Genomic DNA, 27572 nt, shown 5'->3' with positions numbered 1-27572 from the left:
TACGCTAATTATTTCCCATCTGCTTTTCTGTTGTTATCTCGGGACGCTAGTCCCGAGGTAAATAGAGTACGTCAGCTCCAGTCTGTATCCAGCCTCTCATGGAAACTTCAGATGCCCCAACACCCATGCAGAGACGACTCCACGCCCGTGAGGAGACGACTCGACGCCGGCGATATGTTATGCCCTAAATTAATGCATGATTAACTAACTGTATTTTTCTATGTACATTTTTTGAAATACACCTTCTGTAAAGCTGCTTTGAGACAATATGTATTGTGAAAAGCGCTATACAAATAAATTTGAATTGAATTGAATTGAATCTAAACTGGTTATATCTCTAGTAATGAGTGTTTTATGAACAGCAGAAGAATCATATTCATCCGCTCAGAGCCGAAGCACGACCACAACAATGTTCTTCCACAAAATACATGCAGTTTTGGTTTTAACCACTAGAGGGACAAACATTCATCATGTATCTTTAAAGGAAAAGTTCACCCAAAAACGAACAAATTCCAAATCACTGCATTCTCCCATCGAACTCAAAAGGAAAGATGTTGAAAAACGCTCTTTTCCATTCAATTACAGTGAATCGGGAGTGAAGCTTTCAAACTTCAGAAAGCAGACAGAAGGGCCATACAGGGCTAACCGTACATACAACGAAAAACATAAAAAAATTATTTTCATTCAGTTTAACTTGATGTACAAAAATAACTCAAAATAAAATGAAAAAATAAAACAAATAAAAACTTGTATAGACATTTAAAAAACAACACATTTACTAAGACTTTAACTAAAATTAAAATGAAAACAGAAAATATAAAAATTAAAACTAATTCAAAATATTAATAAAAACTATATTAGCATCTAAATATTAAATAACACATGTACCATTAAGCTTTAATAAATCAGAGTACATGACTTATATTCCTATAGTATTCTAGGATTTGTGTGATTAAACCTCGACATCTTCAACACAGAGTCTGATCTGAGAACACACCGGCTGTGAGCGAGACCCTGAACGAGTCCCTTCGGTTCATTCAGAAATCAGACTGATCCAGTCCTGGAGTTCGATGATGAGGAAGTTCCAGTATGACTCTTCTTTACTGGCATCGATGGTTCTGTCAAGAACCTTTAACATCCATGGAACCTTCAGTGACTCTTTACCGTGGAAAAGGTTCTTCAGATTATTCAAATGATCCTTCGTGGGTTTTTTAAAAGCTGTTCACTGAAAGCTTCTTTGAGGAACCATAAATGATTCTTCTATGGCATCACTGCAAAAAACCCTTGATTTTAAGAGGGAACTTTTATGGTGATTCATTATAACGCTCGAAAGCTTCGAATCCCATTCGTCACGAGACAAAGAGCGACAATCACTGTGGTGATCACAAAGAGACTAATATGGGTTCATAATAAAAGATTTTTAGGTGAATTTGGTTACAGTGTCCTTGTTACATATGTTACTATAGTAATAACAGTAAATTGTGCATAATTACATGCAACCCAATCGTAATCCTACCCTAACCCTATAGTAAGTACATGTAGTTGCTTAATATTACTCAGTACTTGAATATATAATAACACTGTAACAAAGACACCTTAAAATAAAGTGTAACCGTGAATTATTCTGCTAACTTTACCTTCATCAAGTGTTGCTCTCAGTGCTTTAAATCTCGCTCTAATCAGGAGCCCCGATTCAAACATGTCACTCGAGTCATTACGCACCCAAAGATAACCTGTGGTCTCACGATAGCTGGCTTTATCTAAATAACACCGCATTAGGACTGACAAGGACGGCCAGCTCTGGACTTTGGCCAGAAAACAATTCTTGTTAGTCTTAGTCTTGACACTTATCATTAATAAGTGGAGAATGCATGTGCAAATATTATGAAAAGCCACGTGCAACGCCGAATACGCTTCTAAACCAGAGCAGATTTCCAGTGGAAACAACACAGGGTGCAACAAGACGTCGACTATCTATTTTTGGTAGACATTTTCATACACATGTGTTGTGACAGAGCCGCTCCAGGCAGTATTTTTAGTTTGTAAAAAAATACATAGTGATGTGAGAACTATGCACACAGGAAAGAGCCTTTAAGAGGATGTTTTTCATGCATTTACTCTGCCTCTCGATACCTCCACTTTTAAATTTAGAAACATCGTAGGCCAAAAATATATATAGTAAGGTGTAACAGCATGGGCTTTGTATTGTTAAACAATAAATGAGTTAACCTGGTTGGCTGAACTCATCTTTAAGCATTGTTAAGTGAGGGGACGGGGAACAATACCAGTTTCTCTTGTGGTCGCACCATTTTTAGTAAAGCCACAGTAGGACCATCCCAAATGTAGTTGTTTCTGACATGTGTTTATCAGACAAACACACATTAAACAGTTCTGGCGAAGTCCTTTGATTCTTCAGAGAAAGCAGCAGATCGAGCGTGGATGTGGTTAGCCACCAGATTTGCGTTGTTTTAAAGGATCATCCTGTTGCAAAAGTCTTCGCATCAACACTTTTCAGAAACGTTTGCGTGATGATATCTACACTAGCGTTCAGAAGAGATTCGACTGTGTTTTTGATCAGAAATACAGTAAAAACAGTGGAATATTATTGTAATGTAAATCATCTGTTTTCTGTGTGAATATATAGTAAAGTGTAATTTATTCCTGTGATCAAAGCTGAATGTTCAGCATCATTACTCCAGTCTTCAGTGTCACATGATCCTTCACAAATCACTCTAATATGAGGATCTGATGCTCAAGAAACATTTATGATTATTATTATCAGTGTTGAAAAGTCATATTTTAGTGGAAACCGCGATGCATTTCATTTTTCAGGATTCTTTGATCAATAGAAAGTTCTGAAGAACCGCTATATAGAATCTTTTGTACATTAGAAACGTCTTTACTGCACGATTGATCAATCTAATGCATCACTGACGAATAAAAGTATTGATTTGTTTAAAAAAGAAAGTGTAGAGCGCGTATGAGGGCGAGTGTGTGTGTGTGTGTGTGTGTGTGTGTGTGTGCGCGATGTCTCATCTAAACCACAGACGTCGAGTGTGTGGGAAATGTGAGCACCTGAGATGTCTAGGTCACCCACTCAGATGATTATTCTTATTGAGACATATCTTTCTGCCCGTACATATTTCTGCCGCAGTGGAAACTTGCCGAGGGTTTTGCGGTTGAAGTGTCAGACGGGTTCAGAAGCATTTTCAGACCTTATCTGCATGTCTGAGAATGAATTCGATGTTCAATGTTCTAAATTTGTCAGAATGACTGGAAGAGTGTCATGTCTTCGGGGTATTAATGCATGTTCTCTATCAAACATGTGTGTGTGTGTGTGTGTGTGTGTGGGTGCTGTGGTGTGATGGTTAAAGATCTGAGCTGGAAAGTGGAAAGCGGTGAGTTTGACCCCAGGATCCCCTGAGCTTCGGCTGATCCCGTGGGATTGTGTGCGATCATCCCGACTCTAAACACTAAACAAGCAATGCCTGACATCACACACTACCGGTCAAACGTTCTGGATCGGAAGCTTTGATCACAGGAATAAATTACACTTTACTATATATATTCACATAGAAAACCGCTGATTTACACTGGAATAATATTTCACTGTTTTTACTGTATTTTTTGTATTTTTAATCAAATAAACGCAGCCTTGGTGAGCAGAAGAGACTCTTCCCGATCCCAAACCTCTGACTGGCGGTGTTCAGCTGGATGTTTGATGGCATATTTCTCGTGACTCAGTGATTAATGAGTGTTAGTTTTGTGAAGTGGTTTTAAGGCGTACCTTGCATCCCTCGCAGGCGTGAACGCCGTAGTGGAAGCCCGAGGCCTTGTCTCCACACACACGACACTCGATGTTCAACACCGAGGCCGACGGGTCGTCCGGAGCTTTGGAGAACGACAGGCTGTTCTCTGCAAACTGAGGAGGAGACTCGGGTTCAAGCTTGATCAAGTCTGAAACGGATCAAAGAGAGCAGCTTTAGAATAAGAAACACATTTATTAAACAGATACTTATTTGTACAGTCATATTACGGTAAAACTAAAAGAGTTCAATGAATAGTTCACTCAATAATTAGAAATACAGTTTGGAATAGTTAAGATTTCTTAAAGTGTCCTCTGCTCACTAAGGCTGCATTATTTAATAAAAAATATTCGTTTTTTTATTTTATTTATTTTTTAGATTATTAGAACGTAAACAGCTGTTTTACATTGGAATAAAAGTTAACTTTTTTTTTTTACTGAATTTTTAAATCATATAAATGCAGCTTTGGTGAGCAGAAGAGACTCTTTCAAAAACATAATCTTAAAGACCCCAGACTTGACCGTCAGTGTACATGATGAGAGAGTTGTTTTTGACTGAACTATCCCTTTAACTTCTCCCAGCATCACACAAGAGTTTCCTCACAGTAAAAAATGTTGGGTTATTTTTTAACCCAACCGGTGGGTTACACATATTGGGTCACTCTGTTGGGTCATTTTTAAAATCGTTGGGTCATTTCTAGTAATAACCCGGCTGTTGGGTTAAATACGTATGTTGTATTGTACACTTGTGTATTTTTCATTTATGTGCATAATTTTGTATATTTGAATTAAATTCTAGACTCCCCAATATTTAGTTTGTAATTTAAATATATATTTGTTGAGACATATTTATTGTTTTATACAAATAAACAATCTGTATTTGAAAACAACTTGTATTTTATTTATTAAAATAATGTCAAAAATAAAAAATAAATAGTTAACTTACAGTTACTGTTGGGTGTTAAAACTGTTCAAATTAACCCACATTATTAAGTGAGTGAGTAATGAGTGTGAGTGCAGTACTCTGTCCTCTATACCAGCCCATAGTTGGGTTACTCGTTGGGTTATTATTAAGTGAGTGAGTAATGAGTGTGAGTGCAGTACTCTGTCCTCTATACCAGCCCATAGTTGGGTTACTCGTTGGGTTATTATTAAGTGAGCGAGTAATGAGTGTGAGTGCAGTACTCTGTCCTCTATACCAACCCATAGTTGGGTTACTCGTTGGGTTATTATTAAGTGAGTGAGTAATGAGTGTGAGTGCAGTACTCTGTCCTCTATACCAGCCCATAGTTGGGTTACTCGTTGGGTTATTATTAAGTGAGTGAGTAATGAGTGTGAGTGCTGTACTCTGTCCTCTATACCAGCCCATAGTTGGGTTATTATTAAGTGAGCGAGTAATGAGTGTGAGTGCAGTACTCTGTCCTCTATACCAGCCCATAGTTGGGTTATTATTAAGTGAGCGAGTAATGAGTGTGAGTGCAGTACTCTGTACTCTATACCAGCCCATAGTTGGGTTACTCGTTGGGTTATTATTAAGTGAGCGGGTAATGAGTGTGAGTTCTGTACTCTGTACTCTATACCAGCCCATAGTTGGGTTACTCGTTTGGTTATTATTAAGTGAGTGAGTAATGAGTGTGAGTGCTGTACTCTGTCCTCTGTACCAGCCCATTGTTGGGTTACTCGTTGGGTTATTATTAAGTGAGCGAGTAATGAGTGTGAGTGCTGTACTCTGTCCTCTATACCAGCCCATAGTTGGGTTACTCGTTGGGTTATTATTAAGTGAGCGAGTAATGAGTGTGAGTGCAGTACTCTGTACTCTACACTAGCCCATAGTTGGGTTACTCGTTGGGTTATTATTAAGTGAGTGAGTAATGAGTGTGAGTGCAGTACTCTGTCCTCTATACCAGCCCATAGTTGGGTTACTCGTTGGGTTATTATTAAGTGAGCGAGTAATGAGTGTGAGTGCTGTACTCTGTCCTCTGTACCAGCCCATAGTTGGGTTACTCGTTGGGTTATTATTAAGTGAGCGAGTAATGAGTGTGAGTGCAGTACTCTGTACTCTATACCAGCCCATAGTTGGGTTACTCGTTGGGTTATTATTAAGTGAGTGAGTAATGAGTGTGAGTGCAGTACTCTGTCCTCTATACCAGCCCATAGTTGGGTTACTCGTTGGGTTATTATTAAGTGAGTGAGTAAGTAAAAAGTGTGAGTGCAGTACTCTGTCCTCTATACCAGCCCATAATTGGGTTACTCGTTGGGTTATTATTAAGTGAGTGAGTAAGTAAAAAGTGTGAGTGCAGTACTCTCTCCTCTATACCAGCCCATAGTTGGGTTACTCGTTGGGTTATTATTAAGTGAGTGAGTAGTGAGTGTGAGTGTAGTACTCTGTACTCTATACCAGCCCATAGTTGGGTTACTCGTTGGGTTATTATTCAGTGAGTGAGTAATGAGTGTGAGTGCTGTACTCTGTCCTCTATACCAGCCCATAGTTGGGTTACTTGTTGGGTTATTATTAAGTGAGTGAGTAATGAGTGTGAGTTCTGTACTCTGTACTCTATACCAGCCCATAGTTGGGTTACTCGTTGGGTTATTATTAAGTGAGTAAGTAAAAAGTGTGAATGCAGTACTCTGTCCTCTATACCAGCCCATAGTTGGGTTACTCGTTGGGTTATTATTAAGTGAGTGAGTAAGTAAAAAGTGTGAGTGCAGTACTGTGAGACTGGTGCGCTCTGTATCCGCTCTCCTCCGCGGTGAAGCTGCTCTCGTGAGATCTGTAGATGCTCTCCTGTGTCCTGAAGTTCTCCTGAGTCCTGAAGTTCTCCTGAGTCCTGTAACTGTACATGTGTGTCAGATCCATCATGTGTGGCGGCTCGTTCTGCGGACTCGGCTCGTACTCGATGCCGGAGATGCTGGTGTAGTCCAGCGTGGAGAAAGGCTTCAAGTCCAGCGAGTGCGAGCTGTCGTCGAGTTCCTCCAGTTCCAGAGCGCTTAGGCCGAATCCCACGGGCCAGGCGAACGTCTGCGTGTCCACCATATCTGACAAACACAGAGCCACAGCAGAATGAGGCCAAAGGCAAACAACATCAACAACATCAACAGCGTTTCCAGCAGCGTTCTCAGCCTGCTGTGCTTTCCCAAGCCACATCACGATACGTGCGTCACTGCTTTCTTTGAGTTTGGCCAAAACACAATAGATACTACACTGGAAATAGATACTGTAATACACTGAAAATTAATGTTCCTCTGGTGCTCTTCGCTTTTGGTACAAATATCTAAAGGTTTATCTAAATATCTAATTACACTGTGTAACCTTTTAATGTGCCCTTGTTACAATGTAATAACAAAAAAGAGCGGCATAATAATAATTAACTAATGCACATACTATGGGTTTTGGTTTAGTGTAATTATGCATCATTTACTGTTACTACAGTAATAAATACATGTGAGATGTGCAACAAGGACACATTGAGTATCACCGGTATTTTATTATTTAAATGTTATTCATTTATGTTACAGCACTAACCCTAACTGTATTAATTATGATAATTTACCATGGTAAAATCATCACAGTAATCTGTTTACAGAGCAATCAATGACTGGAATATAAAAGATGGTATTGGTTTTTTTTTTTTCTTCTAGAAAATTAAAAATCTTGTTACTGTCAAATTTAAATGCAAACATTTATTTAATTAGCTATGCGACTTCTGCTCGATTGAATATGTTTTGTGATTTATGCTGTGTGATTTGATTTAGATTCCCTGATTATATGTTTATGATGAACCGTGGATAGCAGATGAAGATGAATAATCTTCACACTTATATCATAGATTAAATGGTTGGTTATTGTGTATAGTCCCTTATGAACACAAATGCACAGTTTTGAACAGGATTTCAGCGCATGCGAAACCCTCGAGTGTCTTCAGAGGAAACATTCATTCAAAGAGATCAAGACTTCAAATCAGGCCAAAGGGCTTCGAGCGCATGAAACGCTGAGACGTTCATGAAGAATCAACACCTCAGATATCAACGGGCACCGACGAAGCTCAAAGTGTGAACCAGATGGTCAGATTAGACTGAAAAGGGGAACCTGCTAGTGTAAATGTGTGTGTAAACGAAGCTACAGTATAAAACAGTTATGATACATATCATCAATATGGTTATTAGCCATCACTGAGCTTACTGAAGCTGGACTGTGACTCTGTTTTCTTCCGGAAACAAACTCTGTTGCATTATTCTCCTGTTATCTCTGTAAAGCTGCTCTGAAACACTGTATTATAAAAAGCGCTGTATAAATAAAGATTGACTTGATTAGCTTCACACTTGTATTTGACCGTGTTCGGCAGTCGTAGTTAAAGGTGAAGTGTGTCAGTTATTCAATCTTAAAAAGATGCTGAGATAACTACAGTATTTCCCAGAAAAGTGTTTATGCTTTCAAAACACTGGTGTGTTTGTTTGAGCATCATGAGCGGAACGCCACAGTTTGAGTCTTCTGGAAACACGTTTATTGTTTTCATTATTTTCTCTTCTGCTAATCGTGCAGAAGTTCTTCTCTATATCAGTGTCAGTGTTTCTGAACTCCTGAAACGCCTCCAGTGTAGTCTTGAGTTTCTTCCTCATTATAATAATTCATATGCAGAATAAAGGGGCGGGGCCTGGTTGAGTTAGTTAGTAGTGTGTTAAACTGGCGGTTATGGGAAGGGGCGGGACATTTCCCAAACACACTCGAAGCGCTCGACCAATCACAACACACTGCTCCAGCCGACCAATCAGAGAACAGTGTGCTTTTCAGAAGGAGGGGCTTCATAGAGACAGGAAGTAAACAGAGCGTTACTGACAGACTGGGAAGAGAGGAGCCGCAACAATGGAGAATATGAGGAAAATAATCAACATTCAAGCAGGAAAACCTGTTCTAGTAGAGCCTGAAACATCATCAAGACTTTGCATAAAATAGCCTCTTAAAAATATTTATATAAATACATTTATTACTGTGTTTACAAGTCATACTCAGACATGTAAATCATCTTTAACTCTATAACTGACCGAGTTCTGTAGTTATCGCTCTTGTCTATATACTTGATTTTACCCTAAAGATGACGTTCATGCATGACAGGTTTTCTGTCTATAATCCAAGCACAGGTTTAGCAGTAAAACTCTTCTCAATAGCATGGCCAATCCCTTGTAGGCGTTGTATTACAATGTTTGTAGAGTCACCTGCTAGTAAAATGGATGGTTTAGTGTGCGTTTTAAAACACGTTTGCGTTATGAAACCTTTTGAAATGTCAGAATGTTTTTTCCCTGTTAATCTTTGAGACACAGGCTCTTCTGGTTTCAGACGTGCAAAATATAGACTAATTCAGAGATAAACTACCACAGATAAAAGATTGTAGGTGATAATAAACCGAAGTCTAACACGGTTAACCCATCAGTTCGTTTTTTTAATTTATATAATCAAGGTTGATAGTTGTGAAAAACCACACGTCTGAAATTCTCCACAAAAGCAGTTTCTGTAACACACACACACACCAAAAAATGGCTTTTCATGGATAAAACCTACAATTTACACAGATTAAGCAGTTCTGGTCTTGTCCGGATGACACAAAGGGGTTTAAATGTAAAGTTTTCACACCCAGAAATCTTTCATCACCAGACTGGAACGCCAGCTTTTAGTTCATGCTAAACATGCCAGCGAAGAGACGGACTCCAGCGTCACTTCAACACTTGGAAAGATTCCCAATGGCTTCCCAAAAATACCAGCACTTTCCGATCGGAATGCGATCGACCCGACGATCACCCCACGACCAATTGTCTTTTGTCAGGAGGGAGAGCAGCTTTTCTTCATATAGTGAGCTGAAGAACTCTATTCTTAGTAAAGTTTCCGTTCATAACATGCCCATTTTGAAATGTGGTAAACATCATTTGCTCCAGTTGGCAATTGTCAGAAATTGAGTTTAGTGAGACAAACTCTCCTACACTTCTCCTCTGACTCAAGTGGTTGAAAACCTAGAGATATTTTGGTTGAAACCACAAGCCCATTGAAATATAAGGTCAAACCTGAATTGTTTTTTTTTTCCACCACAGTGTTTTTCTGTCTACGACTGTGAATATGTGTGCAGATTATCACCAGGCCAGCACTTGCAGATCTTCATTACGTGACTCTGAGACCCGAACTGTTTGCCTCGATATGACGTGCGAGTTGAACACAACAATACATGACAAATTGTCAAGTTAATGCCTTGTATCTTAACAAAAGACAACAAACACCACGTGAACCAACATTTTCAGCACTGCGTCCTTCAGCCAAGTCTGATCTTGCAGTGAATGTCAGACAAACGTCGAGTTCAAGAACGGCAGACAAATCTGTACTCTGGTTTTGTTGGTTTAAACTGATGTATTTTGGTTTCTTCAGTGATGTTAAATCATATATCAGACCAGTTCATTTAGACGTTACCATTCTTTTCTCTGTCTAGAGAACGACACGCACACTAAAGCTTCATTAACACTCACTTAATAATGTTGGGTTAAAAATAACCCAACTATGGGGTGGTATAGCTCCTTCCCAACTATCAAAAATAAAATTAAAATAAATAGTTAACTTCACTGGTTAACTCAACTGGCTTTTAACCAAATGCATTGGCTTAAAACAACAGTTAACTATTTATTTTTATTTATGACATTATTTTAATAAATACAATACACGTTGTTTTCAAATACAGATTGTTTATTTGTATAAAACAATAAATATGTCTCAACAAATACATATTTAAATTACAAACTAAATATTTGGGAGTCTAGAATTTTATTTAAATTTACAAAATCGTGCACATAAATTAAAAATACACAAGTGTACAACATACGTATTTAACCCAACAGCTGGGTTATTACTAGAAATGACTCAACGGTTTTACAAATGACCCAACAGAGTGACCCAATATGTGTAACCCACCGGTTGGGTTAAAAAATATGTTTTTTTACTGTGCATTATAACGACATTGTGTTTTGGTGACTAAACGGTTTATTTTACAGTGTCCTTATTACACGTTACATCTCCTTAATAACTGCAAATTATGCATAATTACATGCAACAAACACTAAACCAAACCCTAATCCTATATTAAGTGCATGTAGTTCATTAATATTACTCAGTACTTAAATGCATAATTACACTGTAAGATAAAGTGTAACCAAAGTTAGTGATATATTCAGATGTTAGAAAGTCAAGCAAAGCCTTCTGTTATGTGAAATCTTTCCGCAGGGACACGATTGCAACAGGACCGTGATGTTTTTCACTGATATTTCCTAAGAACATCAAATAAACGCCAAGCCAGAAAAGAATGAGGCCACAACATTTTCACATGTTACTCTAACAGAACGCCTCGAGCAAGAGCGAGGGCCTCACAAATGCTGAAACATTCAAAAGGTTCGATGTAAAACTCTAGGGGGTTTTAAAGAAAATGTATTCTTTCAGTGATAAACAAGCGGCTTAATTCATAAAATTTAACAAAAAAAACCCCCAAAGTGATTTAAAATCCATAATGATGTGAAGAGTTTGAAGTGCCTGAAGGAAGCCTGTGAGGTTCAACACCATAAAGCCCTTTCTTCTGCGAGGGCAGTGAATTATGAAAGCTCACTTACAAGTTCTCAAATCTCCAGACTCACATGCGCGTTAAAAACTGAGAGATTACAAGAAGAACCCGCTCGACCACATTCATCCTCCAGGCTTCTGATCGCAGACTGACTTCTGTTTCCTAGAACCTTTCCCAATGGAGATTCAGCGAACGATAACACCTCTCAACATCTGATAAAAGGGTGTAAGTCTTATTTTCACAGGTTCTTGTGATATGTACAGTATTTCTCTACGATCAGCTTGATTAACCAAATGCCGGTTTTGTGTGAGTAAAAATGAAACTCCTTTCATGACTTACTCTTGTTAATTTCTGTGAAACACAAAAGGAAATGTTGTTTTTTGTGTCTAAAACGCCACAGAAGAGCCTAATATTCCTCCGCAATCGCTCTCGCTGTCATTCTGCACAGAAATCTGAGATGTGAAGACACTTCATGTTCTCATGCAACATTGGGCCCTATCTTTACAGATTTATTTCAGAGGACATCATATAAATATGGAACTGATATATATATATATATATATATATATGTGAATATTTGGCATTTTTAATGATGGTCTACCGTCAGCATTCAGCAAATACACATTTATATCACATGAACAAGCCTTTGAATATCTAATAAACAAACTTGTGAAGTGTGCTTTTGTAGACTGCAGGAATTTAGATCTAGATTTATTCACATTAAATCCTCGACGTGAACTCACACTATCCAGATAAAAAACAGTTAGCGATGAATTTTAATGATTTATTATACGCCCATGCCATATATTATACGCCCATATTCATACTAGAATCATGAAGTTTCCATCTTAGCATAAATCTATTTTATTTATCAAGTTTATCAAGATTTTTTATTTGTTCATTTTCAATGGCTTTCATTCTGCATTTTCAAAATGCACGGAATAATGTGAAAACATGCCAGTTTCGAGTGTGAATAAACCATGACTTTCCATTTTTTACAGAACAAATACCAAAATTATTTGTGAAAAAGTTATAAGTTATAACTAAGTTATAAATCTGTTTATTTAATTTTTTTCTAATTTAGTAAATATTATGTAAAATAATTATAAATGTTGCACTTTATTTTAATGCATCCTTGTTACATTGTAATTATACATTTAAGAACTTAGTAATATTAATTAACAACATGTACTTACTATATGATTAGGGTTTGGTTTAGGGTTAATTGTAATCATGCACAGTTTATTGTCATTACTACAGTAAGAACATTAAAGTACATAATACACAAATGAAGTGTTGCCAATATAAATTTCATTTCAGCAACTGTAATGCATGAGTTATTACTATCTTTCAATGAAATAGTGTAATATCATATATATGTTCTTTACATCGGCCACCAGCTCTCTAAGATTGCACGATGTTGATGTCCTTTAATCTACAGAAGTCACGTCTCCTTCATTTATACAGCGCTTTATACAACACTGAGTGATTCACAGCAGCTTTACTGAGATTACCGGAAAATAATGCAACAGAGTTTGTTTAGAAGAAGATAGAGTCACAGTCCAGCTTAAGGAAGTTCAGTAATGGTTCAGTTTTGTTGTACATTTTTTTAAAATTTAGTTCATATATACAGTCGAACCAAAATGTATTCAGACACCTTCAACATTTCTCACATTATCACAGTTTATTTGCTATAGTTTAGACAATGGTAATGAAATATGAGCAGAACTCAGTGGATATTTGACTGGTTTTGTCCGTCCTTCTGTTAGACTGTCTCACACATGAATTATGTTGAATATCTGTCAGCTGTTAAATTTAACTACACAATTAGATAATACCAGTTTAGCTCAACCAATCACCAAGCAATGCTTCATTGTGTTCAGTCTGTGTGTAAAAAGAGCATTAGCAATTAAAGACAAAACACTTCAGCAAAACATGATCAGCTCAAAGTGTCCCAATCAGTTTTGCTCCCAGATTTTTACTGGTAGTCACTGTATGAAGAATATTTGGGTATAATATGACACAGTTTACTTTACCTTGCTCTCCTCACTTACAGTAATGAACTCTAGTGTCCTGCACACACTAGAGATAAAGCATGATGTCTGGTGTCTGAATGTCTTTTGTTCGCCTGTATATATCGGTGCTCAGGAGTGAATCTGCTCACCTGATGCAACACTTTCCTCAGAAGGAGTGTGTAGGAGTGTGTAGGAGTGTGTGGTGGGCAGAGACCCAGCTCGACCTCAAAGCTCAGAAGATCCAGAAACACACCATGACCTCTGACCTCTCACTATGAGTCTCCACCAGACTGTCTGGACGCCTACTCGGCTACTACTGTTTTTGCGAGGCACACATGTGCCACTTTGATGTAGGTGTCACGTTACACACATTTCTGACCACAGTTTAGGTAGGCTGGCATGAATCCCGCAAGCATGGCACGAGTGAACCCTGATTTATTCTTCTGACGTGTTCGAGAACGAGCTCACCGGGGGGGAATTCTGCACAGTAAATGCATAAGACAGCAGTCAGTTACAAGTCATCACTATTTATAATGCGGTAACACTTTACAATAAGGTTCATTAGTTGACTATGTTATTTATGTAGTAATTATTCCTAATTTTTTTACTTTGAGTTATTACTCCTCATTATTTACTATGAGGAATGAATGGTGACCGATAAACCTTTAAGTACTAACTGAAATATTCCTGAAAGCACTAAAAATGTAAGTTTTGTAATCATTTACTTGACATTACAAACATAAGGGAACATCAAATATATTTTGAGATATGTATTTTTTTAATTTTTTTCATATAATGGAAGTCAATGGTAACCAAAATGGTTTGATTATACATTCTTCAAAGTATCTTTTTATTGTATTTTGGAGAAGTAAGTTGTACAGGTTTGACAAGTTGAACAAAGTTATTTGGAATGCAACAGATTTTTTTTTTTTTTTTTTTTTAAATGTATCTTGTTTTTGAACTTTCAGAGAACATTCAAAAGTAACATTCCCATCATGTTTGAAGAATGATACAATGTAATGGTCCCTTAACGTTCACATAACCAAGAAAAAGACGTTAAAAAAACCCCCAAATAATGCTTTTAAAATCTAATGGGAACGTTCTTAGAACATATTCTTAAAAATGTTTCATTTTTGCACAAACAATCCCTTTAAAGCGATGAATCAGTGACAATCTCGTCACAGTCTGTGAGGTTCTCCGAACAAGCGTTCTTCCAGTAACGTTAATAGAACGTTTGTTCAATGTTATTTTGAATGTAACGTTTTTTTAAATGTATCTTATTTTAGAACTTTCAGAGAACATTCAAAAGTAACATTCCCATAATGTTTGAAGAATGATACAATGTAATGTTCCCAAGAACATTTAAAAAACCGGATGTTTTGAACGAAATAATGCTTTCAAAACCCAATAGGAACGTTCTTATACTGTAGAAATGATTTCATTTTTGCGTGAACAATCCCTAAAGCATTATTATTTTTCAACAACGACGGCTTGAAGAAAGGCAGATCTGTAACTCAATTACCAAATCTCGTCACAGTCTCACACTTCGGCAGATCGCAGTCCAGACTATATGACAAGTTTCAATTCACAGTTCTAAAAGGAACACAAACTCTGCACATAAACCAAGACCAGAAGAAAACCAGAGTAAAACCTCACGGCTCACCCTCGACAGATCCTCAGTGAGTCTTCAGTGACTGAACTTTTGACAAGACACTGGCTATATCTGCGGTTGTATGAAATTGAACAGGAAGTGGAGATAGTCGAGTCCGGTTTTGACGGTTCACGGGCTCAGCAGAAGTGCAGACAGCATCATGTGGTCCTGCTATGAGGTGTCAGGCTAGCCTGATGATTTCCTGTTGCTTCATTCTCACTCAAAACTCTTCTGGTTCCTCTTCTCTTCGCAGAACAGCGTCGACACCGACACAAGGCCTTCGAGTAAACTCAAAGCAGGCTGTTCACGTGTCCTCAGCGGCTTAATAAAGACGTACGTCAAGATAACGGATGAGTGTGCGCTGCATTGAGTTTTACAGTCCTTTATGATCATAAATGTGACTAAAATGCAGTATTTTTACTAGTATTTTTGCTTGTTTTCCAGCACAAATCTCTAAGCATTCTCAAATCAAGATACATTTACTGGAGAAGCAGCAAAATGACTGAATATATTAAGTCTGAAAAATGATGTTTATGCTTAAAATCTGTCAATGAGGGCAGAAAAATGATCTTGTTTTCCTTCAGATTTGCTCCATTGATTTGCTCTGGTTTTAAGCACAAACTCACTTCATTTTCATCATTTTTTCTCCATAAACAAGACTTAATATCTTCATTGATTTAGATATTTGTGCTGGAAAATAAGACGGAAGAGCTGCTTTATTTGCAGTGTGGAACATGAACTATGAAACTATGATTCATCTGGAGATTCATCTCGAGACGGTTTCTAAACCGCCTGAAAGACCATCTGAGTAAAGGACAAACAATCTGTTCTGATGTCGAAGCCAAACACTCGCGAGGGACTTGAGCAAAACCCAAGCTGGATTGTGAAGCTTCTGAAGGATTTCGACTTGCACAACATCTAAGGACACGAACTTTCTCCCAATTACTTTTAATAGGAATGAGTTAATGCTGGATGGCTCTCCTGGGGGTTTTGCGGAGCTTCCTAACCGGACCAGGAAGGAACATGTTTTCTGTCAAGGCCTTCGCGTTCGCTACGACTGCGAATCCCGTGAAATGAAGGGAAGGGTCTTCCCTGTTCCTCGAGGTGGACCGGAAAGGGGGAGAGGTTTAGTTTGGGTCACATCATCTACTGGGAAGCTTGTTTCCAAAGACCTTCAGAGCTCAGTGTTTAGAGTCTTCCTGACAGAGTGAGTTATAGCCTCTGATAGCGACGCATCTCCTTAAACCTTCTGGACTTCACCCTGAGCTCTGCGTTTCGTATCGCACACTCGTTTATGGACATTGTCACATTGCATCACAGTTGTAATTAAACCAGCAGAAGATAAGACTCACATTCACACGAGCAGAGCGGATCTCAGTGTGAAGAGCTCACAAAACCACAAAACCAGAACTCACTGCAGTCCGAAGGTGCAAAGTATGTGAACTTCATTCCAATTTCATCTGATCCATGCAATTAAAACAGGACCGTCATTTCTGTTTGTCATCTGTACCAATAACGTCTCAGTTGCTTTAAGAAAAGGACGGAAAAACACTAAAACGTCGCTGACAAAGACTAGTTTTCATACATGTGAAATATCAGTTTTTAAATATTGTTTGCAAAAGGCAAAGCATTTGCTCATTTGATAGTTGTTAATAAAGAAATGAGGCTTAAATGACAAGCGAAGCGGGTCACACTTTACTTTAGCCTGGATTATGTTCAACTTCTGCCTACGATTTTTATGATTTTCATAATTGGATTCAATGCAATTCACGAAAAATTGCACTATGAAAAAAAAAATCTTTTAAAAACTGTATATAGTTTAATATTAATACTTCTCACACATTGCAGCAAAAATAAACATGAAAACAAATCATTTTTAAAACTATATTTAACAATTATTTTTAACCATTTGTTGTAAAAAAAATTTATATGAATATTATAAACAGTATTGCAAATTTTTTTTGTATAATTTAGATTTGTATTTTATTTTAAATGTTTCTATTTTTGCCTGTCTGCCACATGCAAGAATGTAAATGTAAATCCCTCAGAGTGTAGATGAGAAATTGAAATAAAAAGTAGTATTTTGGGTCTGTGCTGCTGCGGTTAACCATGAAATCATCACAGATCTTCTACACAATCCACGACACACCAACATATTAGAACTTTGCATGCATGTTCATGACCATAAATGAGAAATTGTCAAAAAAATTCAAGGTTAACCAGTATTTCCGTCAACTTGCGGGTCAATTATGTATAATGCATTACATCGTTTCAGAAATAATTGTAACTAAAGTTCAAATGCATTATATTCATATCTGCACATCATATGCATATCTGGAATGGCTTGTTTGCCATGTGTTTCAATGCATTAAGGTGTGTTCAATGAATTTTTACTGTGGTTGCAATTATTCATACAAGACCATTCAAGTCATTATAAGGCACACTGTAATTCATAATTTTATAATGCATTATATATAAATATAAGCCTCAGTTTTACTTAAAAAATCCCCAGATTTCAACGTAAACAGCAGGACAACGACACTTCTCAATGCAAGTCAACACTGGAGGGAAAGCACACACACACACACACACACACACACACACACACACACACACACACACACACACACACACACACACACACACACACACACACACAAACACACCGTGTGTATATATACATGCAACCCACAGAAGCATCTGCCTTCATGTATGCAATGGTGCCATAACTGGTTCTTAGAGCTGAAGTTCCAGCCCACTGAACTGTAAAGCGAAGGAGGCGTGTGTGTGTGTGTGTGTGTGTGTGTGTGTGTGTGTGTGTGTGTGTGTGTGTGTGTGTGTGTGTGTGTGTGTGTGTGTGTGTGTGTGTGTGTGTGTGTGTGTGTGTGTGTGTGTAAAGGTGCGGCTTATGGCCACTAATGAAGTAAATGCTTCTGTATAATCCTGCAATCTGTGTAGAAACACGTGCAAGATAACACACTAAAGCATATCTGAGCCGTTTCAAAAGAGACACAATCCATCATCTTTACGCTGAAACCAAACAGCCACTCCTGTGAATACACACACACACACACACACACACACACACACACACACACACACACACACACACACACACACACACACACACACACACACACACACACACACACACACACACACACACACACACACACACACACACACACACTGCAGTAGTTTCCAGTGCACCAGAACTAAATGAGCAAAGTGCAGCAGTTTTAGCATTAAATCAGTGTAAACAGTGTTTCTGCTGCGATTTCCACACTTTACATTTATGACAACAGGGTGAAGTCCATCAGTGTGTTATATAACAGCTCAGTCTGTCTCATGTGTGTCTCACTCTATACACTGTACGAGCTTTAAACACCACAACGTCTCAACCAGATTCAAGATCGCATTTAAACAAAGAAAGTTTCGGATGTAAACGTGTAAAACACACAAACTCAGAATGAAGAATCTTGTAGATGGAGGATCAAATGTAAGATCTTTGTGCTTTCACTGAATTACAAGATGCTTTTGTTTAAAGAACATGATCAATTAATATTTTACATTCATGTTCATTTTTCAGTCCAACTGTTCATTGACATTCTTACTCTGTTAATACAGTTTGTAATGAAAAATTCATATTAATTCATATTAAAATAGAAAAAAGAAGCATTTTCACTAGTCTAGACTTTTGGACTGTATATGCAAACACACACACACACACACACACACACACACACACACACACACACACACACACACACACACACACACACACATAATGACGACACAAACAACATACATGGGGAAAACTTGAACACACACATCACAATGACACACACACACACACACACACACACACACACACACACACACACACATAAACAAACAAACAAACACACACACACAAACATAACGACGACACAAACAACATACACGAGACAAACATGAACACACACATCACAACAACGACACACACACACACACACAATCATTCTCTGAGTCCAAGTGACAAACTTTTCAATTTCCATTTTCAGTTTCTGTTTTTCTTTTTCTTTTTTGTTCTCGTTCTCCCACTTGTAGGATTTGTATTTGAAAGCACAGAGCATCTGACCGAGGAGACTGACCTCAGGTTTACAGATAAAGCAGAATTAGACATTTACTGACCCCGCTTTCTTTTTAATTTCGCAATTTGTGTTTGCATCATAAATGTCATACGGTTCTTTGATTTCCTTAAATAACTTCAGGCCAGACATTGTGCGTCGACAGCGATTTGAGTCTGTCACAAGAATCTGACTTTAGTTCTTCAATTAAACTCTGCTTACACCAGCAAACATCTGATTCTCTTCTTTATGGATATGTTTGTGTAGTTCAACATGTACAAACTCATTTACTGTGTGTTGAGGAGCGATAACATGTGCATCTCGGCAGATAACAAGTTCATATTCATAATGCATATCATATTACACATGTGCAATCTCAACCAATCAAATAAATACACAGAAATCTTTTTTTTTTTTTTTTTTAAATGACAGAAGTTTTACTCACTCAAAACCAAATCTTAGTTTGCAAAGTAAAGGCTCACTTTAGAGATAAATCTAAATCTAAATCTCAGCTTATTGTTTAAAATCCAATCTCTGCAGAACTGATTATAATAAAGTTTTAAATAAAGAATATATTACATATAGTGACCCCAGCATGTATTTGGACATTTATGAGAAAGATAAAACAAAACAAAACATTAATATTGATAATAGTTTTGTCAGAACTAACATGTCATTTGAATCTGTTTTGGTGATTTTTAGTGGATGTATGAAGTCAGTTCTCAAGTTCACAACATGTTCCACCAAGCACAATAAACCATAACCATAAGCATAAACAAAATATTAACACTATTGTTTTATCATTTTAACCTATCAACCGAATTTATTATTATTATAAATAAATAAAATAAATCTAACACACGACATTCACTGTTTTGAGGCCGCTATGATAATCAATATTTACTGTAAATTATTCACTATGAAAGTCAAATGCTTTCCACAATAATAATCTGACTATTACCAGACACATCAAACCTGGAAATGCTGATGAATTCTCAGCAAATATAAGTATTGAAACTCACTCAGAAACAGAACAGCACATATAATCAAACCTAGAAAACGAACCTCTCCTATTAAACACACACGCTTTTCAGATCATTCCCAGATCCTCAGAATTCCTCTCAAACCCCATGTGTTCGTATAAAGTGATATTATGATGTCCCAGTGACACTTACCCGCAGTAAATGATGTTTTTTTTATATTGAAGCGTCTGTGCAGCATTAATGCAGTGAGAGATCTTCAGTATAGTCACCTGTGCTCACTAGAGCTGGTCTGAAGTGCACTGACCTGTAGGGGTCTGAAGGTGTTCACTGACTCTCCTCCTCCCGCTGCTGTCTGTCGAGTGTGTGTGTGTGTGTGTCGCAGGAGTTTCCCTGCTGTCCGGCTTCGGGTCGGTGGGTTACTTACAGGCTCAAACACTCAAGTCAGTGTGTGTGTGTGTGTGTGTGTGTGTGTGTGTGTGTGTGTGAATATAAGGCGCAAAGATAGAATTCATGGCGCTGTGTCAAAACACCACGAGCTTCCTAACTAGACAGCATTTTGAGGGAATATATCCGTGCACGCGCGCTCTCTCTCTCTCTCTCTCTCTCTCTCTCTCTCTCTCTCTCTCACACACACACACACGCGCGTGCGTCTATAAAGATTCCGTGCATTAAACTATAGGCCTATAATACGCTGCACACTTATAGTGATCAAGCATTCTGTAATTTAAAGACACTGAATGTTCTAAACGATTTAGATTAAATATTCTCAAAATGCTTCAAATTTGTGCTTCAATTCTACCCCCCCCCCCCCCCCCCCCCCAAAAAAAAAAAAGACTTTTGGATCAGGTAAATATGACTAAATATGCAAAAGCATTGTTTCGCATAAAGCATGTGAAGATGTCAAGTCGTCTAGTTAGGGAGCTCCGTGTGTTTGCGACACCGCCTCTGTTTCTCCTCCCATCTGGAACACCTTTGGAGCGCGTGGATAAACGCGGAAGAGCCGAAGAAATCAACGCAGAATTATTATCTTCCATAACTGTACACTATATTACTCCACCTGTTGTCAGCGAAAAATGTTGCCACGAAAAACTCTTCAAGCACTAAAACTTTTGGCATTTAGACAAATTTCGTTTCCAATTTTATTGATGTAAAATAATAACAATATCCTACCCTATGAATGTTTCTAATGAAAGTTTCATTTGATGTGATTGTGGAAGCAAACAGTTAACTCAAATCACATTTCGCAACTCTCTTCAGTGAATATGTTCATGAGAGTGGTCAGTTTCTCTCACTAAATCACTTTCTGCCTCTTTCTGAAATCTACTGTAATGACACAGCAATCTGTTGATGTCAGTTTATTGCATCATTGATTCACATGATCATAAGTTTAGATAATGTGTAATAAAGATGTGGAAACTGAAGGTCTGACGGGTTTGAGTCTCTATAGCATCATCAGTCATATGACTGGACTGTGTGTGAGTAAGAAATGGGTTGTGTGTGTGTCTATATGTGTTTAATCAGCAAGATTATAATTACTTACTGATGCCAACCTTACAGACACTCCGTTTGAAAATCTCATTGAGATGTAGTTTTGCATACATGTGTTTCTCTCTTGATTTACATCATTATCGGACCTGTGTAGCTCTGGACTCTTGTGGCAAATTAGTGGGAATGACTTGAAATGATTAGTTTAGTTTGCTGGATGGAATATGATAACAGGCTGAATATTATTAACACTTAGCAAAAATATTAGTCCCCTACTGCCACCTTCTGGAAACTCATATTCTCTAAGATTCATAAATAGGCTATGGAAGTAAAGACATGGCAAATGTTTTTGAAACAAAAAAGCTTGTTGAATTGCACTAATTGAAAAAAAATATGCATTGCATTAACCAAAATTATTCAATTAAATTATTCAATTAATTATTATTAAAAAACATGAATTTCTTTCCTTTTTTTGAAAACCAAATGTCCAGGGAATTGGTCTTCGCACTTACAAGTGTTCAGTTCACTTACTTAAAAACATTTTTGTAAACCCGTTGCCTTAAAATTATTAAGTGGTAACACTAATAAGGTTCATTAGTTCATGTATTAACTAACATGAACTAACATTGAGTATTTTTTTACAGTATTTATTAATCTTTGTAAATGTTAGATAATAAAAATACAGCTGATCATTGTTTGTTCATGTTAGTTCACACTGCATTAAATTAAGTTATGTGAACTTGACAATTCCACATTACCTAATTTTTATTATTATTAAAGCATGAAGTTTATTTACATAACAATTTTAAGGCAACGGGTTTCCAAAAAAAAAAAAAAAAGCTATGTCAACTGATCCGTTTTTACAGTGTGGCTGAGTCCTAAAAAATATGAAGAAACAAACATAAACTGGCAAAAGTTTACAAACACATGCATAACAGTGCGAGCGGCCGCTCGATGCTTTAGCTGAATGCACATATAATGGACAGAATGCAAACGGTATGTCAGTGGAATGAAGCGCCACATGTTTATTGACACTTTACAGAGGAAACAATCATCACCGGGTCATGCAAAGCATTATCACTGCGCACAAAGAAAACACAACATGAACAGTGTGACGCCGGAATAAACATATACTCAACTTAAACTCCTGAGATGTTAAACGTACAGTACGATACAATATGCAGAGATACTATAAACATGGCACTCATGAATATCTTGACAGGTTGATAAGTGTTGGATGTCGCTAAAATATTCCACTGAAATCCCACCAACCACTGCGTTGAAACCGACCAGTCCAAGCATTGATTATTATAGGAAACTTGAATAGGAAAGTGCTTTATAAAGATCCCGAGGTATTGTTGAGCGGCAACACTTTACGGTAAGGTTCATTAGTTAACATGAACTAATAATGAACTGCACTTATACAGCATTAATTAATCTCTGTTAATGTTAATTTCACCATTTACTAATACTTTATTAAAATCTTGTTAACATTAGTTAATGCACTGTGAACTAACGTAAACAAACAATGAACAGCGGTTTTTTTTATTAACAAAGATGAACAAATACAGTAACAAATGAATTGCTCATGGTTAGTTCATGTTAGTTAATACTAATGTTACAGTAACTAATGAACCTTATTGTAAACTGTTACTGTACCTGTTGAACTAATGTCTTACTGGCTAATGCTTACAACACACCAACTTGTTACACACACACACACACACACACACTACAGGGGATAAACAAGGGAAACTAGTCACAAATATTAGTCTCTGGGTAAAGAAAACACACTTTCACGATACAGCTACAACATCGAGGGTTACAGACGACTTCAGCATTCTCCGGCCTCCTGTAACCGATCGCTTTAGATTCATCCCTCCTCTTATAAATCCCAGTGTTTCGACTCCAAAATGTAGACGTCAACACTGAACATCACGCTAACCTTCATTAGTAACACTCGGATAATTACAGCAGAGTTGGGAGGAGGGGTTAAATGTACACAGCTACATGGAGTCCCTGACCACCATTTTGTCAACCATTGTGTTGTTAGTCAGAGAACAGGCTGGCGAAAGACTTCCGCAAGTTTCGGATGGTCTCCGCCTTAGTTTCGTCCTCGTTGCTGGAACGGAAGGTGTCGCCAAAGGCGTTGAAGGCATTGGTCAAAGACTGGGATTTGCTGCAAAACAGCGGACAAAGCAGAAGCAAAATTAGATCATCTAACTTTAGGATTACGCCTTCATTTGGGCCTCGTCCACACTAACACGTTTACGTTTTGAAAACGCATCTTTTTCTCTCCGTTTCGTTTTCCGTCCACACTGAGACGGCGTTTTTATTAATGAAAACAAAGCTTTTTGAAAACGCTCTCCAAAGTGGATACATTTGAAAACGGTGTTTTCCTGTTGTAGTGTGGACTGTGAGAACGGAGGTATTTAAAAATGATGACGTAAGTTTAGTCATGTGACACATATTGAACCAATAGATATTGATGTTTATAGCGGTATTGTGCCTGTTATCTGCTATTCACTTTCACACTGTTGCTGAAATATGTTACTTCACACACTCTTCATATCACAATTTAGCGTGAATTTTGCTTTTTCAGACGATTTTGGAACAAACTTTTGGAAAACGCCTGAAAACGCTAGTGTGAACGGAGGGCTTTTTAAAACAAAAACAGCGTTTTCAAATGTATCCGGATTAATGTAGACCAGGGATGGGCAACTTCGGTCCTGGAGGGCCACTGTCCTACAGAGTTTAGCTCCAACCCTATCAAACACACCTGAACAAGCTAATCAAGGTCTTCAGGATTACTAGAAAATTACAGGCAGGTGATTTTTTCAGGGTTGGAGCTAAACTCTGTAGGACAGTGGCCCTCCAGGACCGAAGTTGCCCATCCCTGATGTAGACGTAGCCCTAATTTCAGTGAACACGAGAGTAAGGTGTTGAAGTAGAGGAGCTATCTCCCGCTCATGGAGATTCATCTTCCTGCAGAGATTGCAACTCTGAACTGGACCAATCACAGGATTCGGGTTCAATGCAAAGAAGGAGTGGTGGAACAGAGCTGAATCCTGCAGGAACTTAGGGCTGTACTCCAACTCACATATTATGGGCCCTATTTTAATGATCTAAGCGCATGGTCTAAAGCGCACAGCGCAGCTGCACAAGTGCACCGAATCCAGTTTTGCTTGTTTAACGGCGGGAAAAATGGTCGGCAGTCCCGGTGCATGGTCTAAAAGGGTCATCTCTATTCTCCTAATGAGTTATTTGTGTGTTTTGTCTCTATTCTCTTAATGAGTAATGGGTGTGTTTTGCACATAACGTGCAAAAAAACAATCAGAGTCTCATCTCCCATTCCCTTTAAAAGCCAGTTGCGCTCGCACCATGGCGGATTCGCTATTTACATGGTGGAATTTGCAAGCGGAAAAACTGAACGATTCTCTAGCAAGGAAACGGATCTGCTCCTGCTCGAGGTTAAAGCTGTGTGTGTGTGTGTGTGTGTGTGTGTGTGTGTGTGTGTGTGTGTGTGTGTGAGCTTAAAGTGTAAGCAAAACATCTATGTGACAAAGTGTACGTGCGTTGTGGACCCGCCTATAGGCTCATATTACTAATGTGCCCTTTAGGCTAATCCTAATTCTTTAGGATTTGTAAAATTTGTCTCAGACGGCCAAATCGTGGCCAAAATCGAACAGTGTGAACCGGCTTAACTTTGCAAACTACATGTCAACTAGTCTCAGGCTGAGGCGTCACGCCTGTGGACTTCTGGCTGAACGTCTGATGCATAAGGCACACAGAATGGGAAACACTTCACAAGTTTTGAGGACATCATCTGATTGGTTGAATTCTACAGGATTTCCGGGAGACGTGTGCCGAGATGCCAAACCCCCTCATGGAAAAAGAAAGCCATCATGTTTACAACTGCCAATGAACGCTTATCAGAATCGACTAAAAGCTGGATTTTCAAAAGTATGTAAAGTTTGCGCCATTTTTTACTTTTTAAAATAGTTTAACATGCCAGTCTGTTATTGTATGGACATCAATGTTACATTTTCACATCCATAAACATGATGGCGATCAAAACGCACTGTGATTGGTTGCTTTGCCTGTCAGTCAGAAGGCCTCTGGAAGCTGCGATGGAGTCGGAAGGTCTGGCTACACCAGACTACATGCCAACTAACTCTCATTAGAGTATCAGTAGACTGTTGTTTTAGGGTTAGTAGAATGTACTTGCAAAGTTACTTATAGTCATTAGTATGGAAGCTTGTTTCCGCCACAGAATAAAACATTTTAAAAGATAATTGTGACTGTTTATCTCACAATTGTGAGTTATAAAGTCCAATTCTAAGGAAGAAAATACAGACTTTTTTCCTCAGAATTGGGAGTTTATATCTCGCAATTCTGACTTTATAACTTGCAATTCTGACTTTATATCTCGCAATTCTGACTTTATATCTCACAATTCTGACTTTATATCTCACAATTCTGACTTTATATCACACAATTCTGACTTTATATCACACAATTCTGACTTTATATCTCACAATTGCGACTTTATTTCACACAATTCTGACTTTATAACACGCAATTCTGACTTTATATGTCTCAATTCTGACTTTATAACACAATTGCGACTTTATTTCACACAATTCTGACTTTATAACACGCAGTTGTGACTTTATATCACGCAATTCTGACTTTATATCACGCAATTCTGACTTTATATCACGCAATTCTGACTTTATATCTCACAATTCTGACTTTATAACACAATTGCAACTTTATTTCACACAATTCTGACTTTATAACACGCAGTTGTGACTTTATATCACGCAATTCTGACTTTATATCACGCAATTCTGACTTTATAACTCGCAATTGTGACTTTATATCACGCAATTCTGACTTTATAACTCGCAATTCTGACTTTATATCACGCAATTCTGACTGTATAACTCGCAATTGCGACTTTATTTCTCGCAATTCTGAGATAGAAAGTCAGAATTGTGAGGAAAAAAAGATTGTAAGATAAAAAGTTTAGAGATTCGAGTCGCAATCACCTATTTTATGTTTTTTATTCTGTGGCAGAAACAAGCTTCCATACATTAGAATGTCTGTTAGGGAGCAAAAAACAAAGCGTTAGCGGATATTAAGCAGACAGTCTACTAATACTTCAATGACTGGTAGTTGCAAAAGTTACTTGTAGTTAGTAGAATGTCTTAAGTGGACTATCGAAATAAAGAAGAACCATATGGACACACTTTGCAGCAAATGATCTCCAAGCACTGAAGTAATAGTGAAAAGATTCTTACTTCAAGAGAGGATGGGTTGACTTCTGCTGGGGTTCAGGCTGATCCTCCACGGGAGGCTGGGATTGGGTGGGTTGTTCCGGGGCCGGAGTGGGAACAGGAGTGGGAACAGGAGCAGGAACAGGAACAGGAGACTGGGAAGGAGTCGCTCTAACTGGGGCTGTTGGTGCTTCAGATGGAGGTCTGACTTGCTCTCTGAGCACTGGTTTAGGCTGGAGCTGGGGTTTAGCTGGTGAAGGGGGTTTAATGGGTACCTTGGCTGGGGATTGCTCTTGATCTGGCTGGGTTTGACCAGGACTCGGATCTGCGGGTTTTGGGATGGCCTTGGTGGGAGGTGGGGTTTGGGGCTTTGGCTGGATCTGAGGCTTGGAGTTCCTCCGAATTGGGGGCACTGGTTTTGGGGGAAGGGGTTTGGGGGGTAGTGGTTTTGGGGGAAGTTCTGTTGGCTTCCCTGGAGTGGGTTCGGGTGCTGCTTGAGCCTGGGGTTTGGGCTGCTGGGTGGTGGGTGGTAGAGTTGGGGTTGGGCCTGGTTTGGGCACTGGTTCCTGGGCAGGGACTGGCTCAGGTGTAGGCTCTTGACTCTTAGGCTGTGGTTCTTGGGGTTTCACTGCCCCCCCTAGGTTCAGTACAAAACAGAG

The 27572-nt window shown here is 38.2% G+C and overlaps 2 protein-coding genes and 1 long non-coding RNA gene across 5 annotated transcripts in view; 1 reads left to right on the top strand and 2 right to left on the bottom strand.

Moving 5' to 3' along the window:
• Positions 1–20604, bottom strand: part of pparg (peroxisome proliferator-activated receptor gamma) — a 38962-nt gene extending 18358 nt beyond the window's left edge. The window contains exons 1-3 of one of the 3 annotated variants that reach the window (XM_082156487.1): positions 20451–20604; positions 6518–6841; positions 3788–3957 (exon numbers count right to left, since the gene is read on the bottom strand). In XM_082156487.1, coding sequence (XP_082012613.1) covers positions 3788–3957; positions 6518–6839 — 492 coding nt within the window. In that variant the 5' untranslated portion in view covers positions 6840–6841; positions 20451–20604. Of the gene's footprint in view, positions 1–3787; positions 3958–6517; positions 6842–15066; positions 15211–20338 lie in introns of those variants that run through there. The other 2 variants (XM_082156486.1, XM_082156488.1) reach the window with 2 other exon arrangements.
• Positions 17089–18241, top strand: LOC309488393. Its single transcript, XR_014202114.1, has 2 exons — positions 17089–17865; positions 17954–18241. It is a non-coding gene; the product is annotated as an uncharacterized lncRNA (long non-coding RNA).
• Positions 20605–22610: 2006 nt separating the features above from the next.
• The window catches only part of syn2b (synapsin IIb), a 113127-nt gene continuing 108165 nt past the window's right edge, over positions 22611–27572 (bottom strand). Inside the window, 2 exon segments of the mRNA XM_082156438.1 lie at positions 22611–23810; positions 26938–27550. Of these exon segments, the coding sequence (XP_082012564.1) occupies positions 23681–23810; positions 26938–27550 (743 nt within the window). The 3' untranslated portion in view covers positions 22611–23680.

This window comes from Leuciscus leuciscus (genome assembly GCF_965113295.1).
Source record: "Leuciscus leuciscus genome assembly, chromosome: 23".
NCBI classification, from domain to species: domain Eukaryota; kingdom Metazoa; phylum Chordata; class Actinopteri; order Cypriniformes; family Leuciscidae; genus Leuciscus; species Leuciscus leuciscus.
This window is presented reverse-complemented; position numbering and strand designations above follow the sequence as displayed.